This window comes from Engystomops pustulosus, chromosome 7 (assembly GCF_040894005.1).
Source record: "Engystomops pustulosus chromosome 7, aEngPut4.maternal, whole genome shotgun sequence".
NCBI lineage: Eukaryota > Metazoa > Chordata > Amphibia > Anura > Leptodactylidae > Engystomops > Engystomops pustulosus.
The window spans coordinates 1,693,457-1,702,750 of NC_092417.1; the positions used below are offsets into that span (position 1 = coordinate 1,693,457).

The window sequence follows — 9,294 nt, forward strand, 5'->3', positions numbered from 1 at the left end:
CGGGGTGCAGAGGACCCCTATACCTGCACACTCCTGTAAGCGGAGCTCCCAGGGGGACACACGGGGTGCAGAGGTGCACAGGACCCCTATACCTGCACACTCCTGTAAGGGGGACACACGGGGAGCAGAGGACCCCTATACCTGCACAGGGGGACACACGGGGTGCAGAGGACCCCTATACCTGCACACTCCTGTAAGCAGAGCTCCCTGGGGGACACACGAGGTGCAGAGGACCCCTATACCTGCACACTCCTGTAAGGGGGACACACGGGGAGCAGAGGACCCCTATACCTGCACAGGGGGACACACGGGGTGCAGAGGACCCCTATACCAGCACACTCCTGTAATTAGAGCCCCCAGGGGGACACACGGGGTGCAGAGGTGCACAGGACCCCTATACCTGCACACTCCTGCAGCCTTAGTGACCACAGGCAGAGACATTATTACAGGTCTCATGCAGGAGGTGGAGCAGCGCCCCCACCCTCCTCTCCGACCACGACTAGTACTACACGAGACGTCGCAAGGCTCCGCCCTCCATGTTGTGGTTGGCGGCGCCGCCGCCGCTTGGCTCCGCCCCCTGCCAGCCTAGACATGGCGCCGGCCGGAAGTGACGCGCGGGGGTTTCCGGCAGAGGCGCAGAGTCATTGCGGCAGGAAGATGATGATGAGCGGAGAGATGCGGCTGTTCCCCGGAGGACCGGCGCCCGGAGAGCTGCACGCCTTCCCGGGCATGGGGCCCCACAAACACACGGTGTAAGGACCGGGGCCCCGGGTGTGTCACTGAGGGTGCGGCGGCCCCACATGTACCGGCACCAGGGGCCACAGCGCGGGGACTGGGGGTCACAGTAGTCATAGGTCCCGGCCCCTCCCCGGGGACCCCCATATTATCAGCAGCGCCCCAACATTACTTTCACTTTCACTTTGTATTCACTTACCCCCCTGTATACTATATACCCCCCCTGTATACTATATACCCCCCCCTGTATACTATATACCCCCCCTGCATACTATATACCCCCCCTGCATACTATATACCCCCCCTGCATACTATATACCCCCCCTGCATACTATATACCCCCCCCTGTATACTATATACCCCCCCTGTATACTATATACCCCCCCTGTATACTATATACCCCCCCTGTATACTATATAACCCCCCTGTATACTATATAACCCCCCTGTATACGATATACCCCCCCTGTATACGATATACCCCCCCTGTATACTATATACCCCCCCCTGTATACGATATACCCCCCCCTGTATACGATATACCCCCCCCTGTATACGATATACCCCCCCCTGTATACTATATACCCCCCCTGTATACTATATACCCCCCCTGTATACGATATACCCCCCCTGTATACGATATACCCCCCCTGTATACGATATACCCCCCCTGTATACGATATACCCCCCTGTATACGATATACCCCCCCTGTATACGATATACCCCCCCTGTATACGATATACCCCCCCTGTATACGATATACCCCCCCTGTATACGATATACCCCCCCTGTATACGATATACCCCCCCCCTGTATACGATATACCCCCCCCGTATACGATATACCCCCCCCCCGTATACGATATACCCCCCCTGTATACGATATACCCCCCCTGTATACGATATACCCCCCCTGTATACGATATACCCCCCCTGTATACGATATACCCCCCCTGTATACGATATACCCCCCCTGTATACGATATACCCCCCCTGTATACGATATACCCCCCCTGTATACGATATACCCCCCCTGTATACGATATACCCCCCCTGTATACGATATACCCCCCCTGTATACGATATACCCCCCCTGTATACGATATACCCCCCCTGTATACGATATACCCCCCCTGTATACGATATACCCCCCCTGTATACGATATACCCCCCCTGTATACGATATACCCCCCCTGTATACGATATACCCCCCCTGTATACGATATACCCCCCCTGTATACGATATACCCCCCCTGTATACGATATACCCCCCCTGTATACGATATACCCCCCCTGTATACGATATACCCCCCCTGTATACGATATACCCCCCCTGTATACGATATACCCCCCCTGTATACGATATACCCCCCCTGTATACGATATACCCCCCCTGTATACGATATACCCCCCCTGTATACGATATACCCCCCCTGTATACGATATACCCCCCCTGTATACGATATACCCCCCCTGTATACGATATACCCCCCCTGTATACGATATACCCCCCCTGTATACGATATACCCCCCCTGTATACGATATACCCCCCCCCCGTATACGATGTGCGCCCCCCGCCCCCTGTCTGCCGTGTGCGCCCCCTGTCTGCCGTGTGCCCCCCCGCCCCCTGTCTGCCGTGTGCCCCCCGCCCCCTGTCTGCCGTGTGCCCCCCCGCCCCGTCTGCCGTGTGCCCCCCCGCCCCCTGTCTGCCGTGTGCCCCCCCGCCCCCTGTCTGCCGTGTGCCCCCCCGCCCCCTGTCTGCCGTGTGCCCCCCCGCCCCCTGTCTGCCGTGTGCCCCCCCGCCCCCTGTCTGCCGTGTGCCCCCCCGCCCCCTGTCTGCCGTGTGCCCCCCCGCCCCCTGTCTGCCGTGTGCCCCCCCGCCCCCTGTCTGCCGTGTGCCCCCCCGCCCCCTGTCTGCCGTGTGCCCCCCCCCCGCCCCCTGTCTGCCGTGTGCCCCCCCCCCGCCCCCTGTCTGCCGTGTGCCCCCCCCCGCCCCCTGTCTGCCGTGTGCCCCCCCCGCCCCCTGTCTGCCGTGTGCCCCCCCCGCCCCCTGTCTGCCGTGTGCCCCCCCCCGCCCCCTGTCTGCCGTGTGCCCCCCCCGCCCCCCGTCTGCCGTGTGCCCCCCCCCGCCCCCCGTCTGCCGTGTGCCCCCCCCCGCCCCCCGTCTGCCGTGTGCCCCCCGCCCCCTTCCCTGTGGCTGACCATGTGATTGGTTGCGGCGGTTGCGCTGATGCCGGCTCTTCTCTGTGCAGGAATCCTATGGTGACCGGGACCTCGGTGCTGGGGGTGAAGTTTGATGGGGGGGTGATGATCGCTGCGGACATGTTGGGCTCCTACGGATCGCTGGCCAGATTCCGGAACATCTCCAGGATCATGAAGGTGAACGCGTGCACCATGCTGGGGGCGTCCGGGGACTACGCCGACTACCAGTACCTCAAGCAGGTGCTCGACCAGATGGTGTAAGTCACGGGGGGGGGCAGGTGCTACAGGCAGAGCACTTCCAGTACCGGCCCAGTGTCAGGGCAGGGAACCTCCAGCAATGTAACGACTCCGTGTTCACATGACAGGATCGACGAGGAGCTGGTGGGAGACGGACACAACTACAGCCCTAAAGCCGTCCACTCGTGGCTCACCCGGGTCATGTACAACCGCAGGAGCAAGATGAACCCGCTCTGGAACACGGTGGTGCTGGGAGGGTTCTACAAGGGAGAGAGGTGAGAGAACCCGTGCCCCGCCCCCGGGTACCGCCCCCTGTATGTGACCCTCTGATGACCCCGTGTGTAACCATAAAGCACAACCTTGTCAGGTTACTGCTGAGCAATAAAGTTGTAACCGATTTGTATTTGTGTCTCCAGTTTCCTGGGTTACGTGGACAAGCTGGGCGTGGCCTACGAAGCCCCGACGATCGCCACTGGCTTTGGCGCTTACCTGGCTCAGGTATGTGTAGGGATCACTGTGGACACGATGGTGGGTGATGAGATCCGGCTCTGTTATGGCTTCTCCCTTCCTCCTGCAGCCGCTGATGCGAGACGTGGTAGAGAATAAGCCCACGCTGACACGTGACGAGGCCCGGAAGCTGATCGAGCGCTGCATGAAGGTTCTGTACTATCGGGACGCCCGATCCTACAACAGGGTAAGTCGCCTGTAGTCCTGAGCACGCCCTGCGGGTGGCGCTGTGCTGCCCGGGGGTGACCGTCCTCTTATCTTCCAGTATGAGATCGCCACCGTCACAGAGAGCGGAGTGGAGGTGGAGGGTCCGCTGTCCTCCGACACCAACTGGGAGATTGCACATCTGATCAGGTGAGACGAGGCTCCGGACCTCCCCTGTATATAACAAGCGGTTCTGACCCGGATTCTGACTACGTCTTCTCTTGCAGTGGATATGAATGAAGCGATGACTGCGCCCTCCTGCAACTTCGTGATTTTCCTTCTGCTTTGGTTATTATTAGTCTTTTTGTACATGAAAAATAAAAGTTGGGCCTGAGCTGTGTCCATGGTACCAGGAGCTGCTTGTCCTCATCTCTACCTGATCTATGGGGACGACGTCCTGGGGGGTCTGACATCATCATCTCTACCCGATCTATAGGGGACGACGTCCTGGGGGGGTCTGACATCATCATCATCTCTACCTGATCTATGGGGACGACGTCCCGGGGCGTCTGTATCTCTAGTAGTGTCTGATCTCCGCACCCTCCTGCAGTACGGTGGATCGTGGGTTTTGTTTCTTGGCTTTTGTTGGCTGTTCTCCGGTTGTGAACCTGAAACATGATGATCTTCTGTCGTGTCTGATAAATGGGGTTCAGTTTTCTGGATTTGCTTGGGACTTGTTTGTCTCTTCCTCCGCCGGGCCCTCGAGTCACTTGGCGACTTAAAGTGCAGCTAAACACAAATCGTAAACCTGTGACGCAGCAACAGGAGGAACGGAAATGTAACGAGAAACGGGTCGTAACGAACAATATCGATAAAGGGCAAATGGCGTATGAGCCATAAAGACAGGGAAAAAAAAGTTACAAAAACGAGTTGCTTTGCTGAGCCCGGGACAAGGCACTGCACCTGCCATACAAAGTCCGATCAGTAAGATAAAATGGCACCAAGTTAAGCACATGCTGCAAAATCCGAGCCTCCTCATTAGGTTTCCTCGATGGGGAAAATTAAATAATGTTACGGTTTTTAGAACCAAGTGATGAAAAAACCTTAAATATTATTAATTTTGCACAAAAAAAATTTTCTGATGTCAAAGCTGCACAAAGTTAAAAAACAAAATCAGTGATAAAACATAAAGGTCTCACAAAAAAAACAAGTTACTCCACTAGAAACGAATAATAAAAAGCTCACAGGATAATATCGGAGCGGAGTGTGAGAAGATCTCGGTGGTGAACCCATCGGATGAGACCAGGGGACAGCGTGACCCCAGCGAGGAGGCCGAGCACTCAATGGGTGGCAGAGGTCGTGACCTCAAATCCTGCGGGAACGGGAATGTTTTCCATGGAATCGCCTGGTTTACGACCTCGATAGAGACTTTGCCGGCACCAGGCGGTGTCCTCCATGATGTGACCCTTCCCCTCCGCCCGCCGTCGCCTCCTCCATGCTTCACCTCTGTGTCTGTAGTCTACGCTCTCCCTGGACACTCGGGTGTTGGTTTTCTTACTGATCCTGTGGATAAAACCAGAGGGGAAAGTAAAGAGTCGTAAACCCAGCACATGAGATGGAGGGCGGGGTCCAGTACTTGGTGTAGATGAAACAGACACCATCACATAAGAAAAGCCGGAATCTCCTCGATACAAAGTATAAGAAACCTTCATCTATCAGTAAGTGATGAGCGCAGGGAAGTCTCGGCTTGGGTCACGCTGGACGCTCCAGGCACATGGAGGATATAGATGGAGGAGAAGAGATTTACGAGCTCTGGATGGAATTAACAAATGTCATGTGTGAAAATCAGATGTTTATTTGAAAAACCTAATGATGTAAAGCAGCAGGTGCTAGGACCCCGCTGGCAGCTCTAACCTGGGCCCGGGTGTACTGCAGCTTCCCCATCGCCCGATGTCACAGCTGGGCCTATGGTTTCTGCTCTCACATAGATCAGCCGCCGCGTCCTATAAATGTCATCTAGAAGATATAAGTTGTGCCCAGGAATATTTTTTCATACAAGTTTTATCCAAGTCTTCAGAGAAACACTTGGGCACAACCAGTCCAATCACTTCTAGGGGTGACAGTCCATTACCATGGCCCCCACATCATCACACCAGCAGGGGACAGTGTCCTCCAATCACTTCTAGGGGTGACAGTCCATTACCATTGCCCTCACATCATCACACCAGCAGGGTGCAGTGTCCTCCTATCACTCCTAGGGGTGACTGTCCTATACCATGGCCCCCACATCATCACACCAGCAGGGGGCAGTGTGTCCTCCTATCACTACCAGGGGCGACTGTCCTATACCATGACCCCACATCATCCCACCAGCAGGGGGCAGTGTGTCCTCCTATCACTGCTAGGGGTGACCGTCCTATACCATAGCCCCCACATCATCACACCAGCAGAGTGCAGTGTCCTCCTATCACTACTAGGGGTGACTGTCCTATACCATGGCCCCCACATCCTCACACCAGCAGGGGGCAGTGTGTCCTCCTATCACTTCTAGGGGTGACTGTCCTATACCATAGCCCCCACATCATCACACCAGCAGGGGGCAGTGTCCTCCTATCACTACTAGGGGTGACTGTCCTATATCATGGCCCCCACATCATCACACCAGCAGGGGGCAGTGTGTCCTTCTATCACTCTAGGGGTGACTGTCCTATACCATGGCCCCCACATCATCACACCAGCAGGGGGCAGTGTGTCCTCCTATCACTTCTAGGGGTGACTGTCCTATACCATGGCCCCCACATCCTCACACCAGCAGGGGGCAGTGTCCTCCTATCACTTCTAGGGGTGACTGTCCTATACCATGGCCCCCACATCATCACACCAGCAGGGGGCAGTGTGTCCTCCTATCACTGCTAGGGGTGACTGTCCTATACCATGGCTCCCACATCATCACAACAGCAGGGGGCAGTGTATCCTCCTATCACTTCTAGGGGTGACTGTCCTATATCATGGCCCCCACATCATCACACCAGCAGGGGGCAGTGTGTCCTCCTATCACTGCTAGGGGTGACTGTCCTATACCATAGCCCCCACATCATCACACCAGCAGAGTGCAGTGTCCTCCTATCACTACAAGGGGTGACTGTCCTTTACCATGGCCCCCACATCATCACACCAGCAGGGGGCAGTGTGTCCTCCTATCACTTCTAGGGGTGACTGTCCTATACCCTGGCCCCCACATCATCACACCAGCAGGGGGCAGTGTGTCCTCCTATCACTGCTAGGGGTGACTGTCCTATACCATGGCTCCCACATCATCACAACAGCAGGGGGCTGTGTGTCCTCCTATCACTCTAGGGGTGACTGTCCTATACCATGGCCCCACATCATCACACCAGCAGGGGGCAGTGTGTCCTATCACTGCTAGGGGTGACCGACTGTCCTATACTATGGCCCCCACATCCTCACACCAGCAGGGGGCAGTGTCCTCCTATCACTTCTAGGGGTGACTGTCCTATACCATGGCCCCCACATCATCACACCAGCAGGGGGCAGTGTCCTCCTATCACTTCTAGGGGTGACTGTCCTATACCATGGCCCCCACATCATCACACCAGCAGGGGGCAGTGTCCTCCTATCACTTCTAGGGGTGACTGTCCTATACCATGGCCCCCACATCATCACACCAGCAGGGGGCAGTGTCCTCCTATCACTTCTAGGGGTGACTGTCCTATACCATGGCCCCCACATCATCACACCAGCAGGGGGCAGTGTCCTCCTATCACTCCTAGGGGTGACTGTCCTATACCATGGCCCCCACATCATCACACCAGCAGGGGGCAGTGTCCTCCTATCACTCCTAGGGGTGACTGTCCTATACCCTGGCCCCCACATCATCACACCAGCAGGGGGCAGTGTCCTCCTATCACTGCTAGGGGTGACTGTCCTATACCATGGCCCCCACATCCTCACACCAGCAGGGGGCAGTGTGTCCTCCTATCACTCCTAGGGGTGACTGTCCTATACCATGGCCCCCACATCATCACACCAGCAGGGGGCAGTGTCCTCCTATCACTGCTAGGGGTGACTGTCCTATACCATGGCCCCCACATCCTCACACCAGCAGGGGGCAGTGTCCTCCTATCACTTCTAGGGGTGACTGTCCTATACCATGGCCCCCACATCCTCACACCAGCAGGGGGCCGTGTGTCCTCCTATCACTCCTAGGGGTGACTGTCCTATACCATGGCCCCCACATCATCACACCAGCAGGGGGCAGTGTCCTCCTATCACTGCTAGGGGTGACTGTCCTATACCATGGCCCCCACATCATCACACCAGCAGGGGGCAGTGTGTCCTCCTATCACTTCTAGGGGTGACTGTCCTATACAATGGCCCCCACATCCTCACACCAGCAGGGGGCACACTCTTCAGCTCTATAGCAGTGCAGCACATTTGTAATCTAAGGTGACTAAAGCTTTTAACTAGAAAGACTCGGGAGACGCAAATTTTAAGCTCAAATCGGAGGCCATGGCCCTTATCCCCTGCCCAGCGTGAACATCTTCGGGAAATTTTCCCCTTTAAGTGGTCGTCCTTCTTGATCAAATTATCTTGGAATCCACCTACCACCTACATAAAGTTCCCAAAACTATTGCAAACCCTCAAGGCAGACCTGCAGAGGTGGACCCCGGGCTACTTCTCGTGGTTGGGGAGGTTCAGGTTCATCTACTGTACCCATCTCAGGCTCTCCCTAGATTCCTTCTCCCAGTGAAACGTCTGTCCTTGACCTTTGTGTGGGCCAAGAAGCCACCCCAGCTATAGTGGACAATACTCTCGGCCACTCACCAACGTAGGATAGAAGACTGGTCTACACATCAACACTCTAAGGCTTAGGTCTCAATAGAACAGGACTTCTTACTGACTACCCTGGATAGAGAAAATGGTGGAGACCTTCATCCCGACACCCTACCATCCACGCCACTGATAGTTTTCCAAAAATGCAAACCTTGGGCAACTCCAACTTTCTTCCAAGTGTCTCACTGCCAGTCTTTAGGTGGATTGCCTCATTTTAGGGCCTGCCACTTCATTTTGCAAGGTTGAGGCTCTGGTCATCCTTCCCGACATTTCCAGAGCCACGCCCCGGCAGGATCTACAACTCTCCCATTACATGAAGTTTCTGGCCACACAGCAGTTTCTAGTCCGAGCATCAGGGAGACGAGATCATCTTAGCTCACAAAATCTTCCCAGGTTACGGCACACAAAGAGACGGAATTACAAACTGCCAACCTAACTAGATGGTATAGGGTGCCCCAAGTGCTTCATGAGATGTTCCCAAGTGTCTCTCTGCTCTGTTGGCAGACAGGGAGGGGATTACCCCATACGGGGATTCGAACTTGTGGAGACGAGGAGGGGATTACCCCATACGGGGATTCGAACTTGTGGAGACGGGGAGGGGATTACCCCGTACGG

The 9,294-nt window shown here is 55.8% G+C and overlaps 1 protein-coding gene across 1 annotated transcript; it reads left to right on the forward strand.

The window, feature by feature from the left end:
* Positions 1-576: 576 nt before the first annotated feature.
* Positions 577-4,240, forward strand: PSMB4 (proteasome 20S subunit beta 4). The gene is made up of 7 exons (XM_072114435.1): positions 577-752; positions 2,988-3,194; positions 3,303-3,449; positions 3,591-3,672; positions 3,752-3,868; positions 3,947-4,035; positions 4,113-4,240. The coding sequence occupies exons 1-7, from the start codon at positions 592-594 to the stop codon at positions 4,123-4,125; spliced, it is 816 nt and encodes a 271-aa protein (XP_071970536.1). The 5' UTR covers positions 577-591; the 3' UTR covers positions 4,126-4,240.
* Positions 4,241-9,294: the final 5,054 nt, after the last annotated feature.

What these genes read in the sequence shown, in the direction of transcription:
- PSMB4 (XM_072114435.1), top strand. Translation starts at nt 592, where the DNA reads ATGGCGCCGGCCGGAAGTGACGCGCGGGGGTTTCCGGCAGAGGCGCAG. An exon ending in CAGGTGCTCGACCAGATGGT is followed by an intron (nt 3,195 to 3,302) that starts GTAAGTCACGGG and finishes TTCACATGACAG; the next exon opens with GATCGACGAGGAGCTGGTGG. An exon ending in GGGTTCTACAAGGGAGAGAG is followed by an intron (nt 3,450 to 3,590) that starts GTGAGAGAACCC and finishes TTGTGTCTCCAG; the next exon opens with TTTCCTGGGTTACGTGGACA.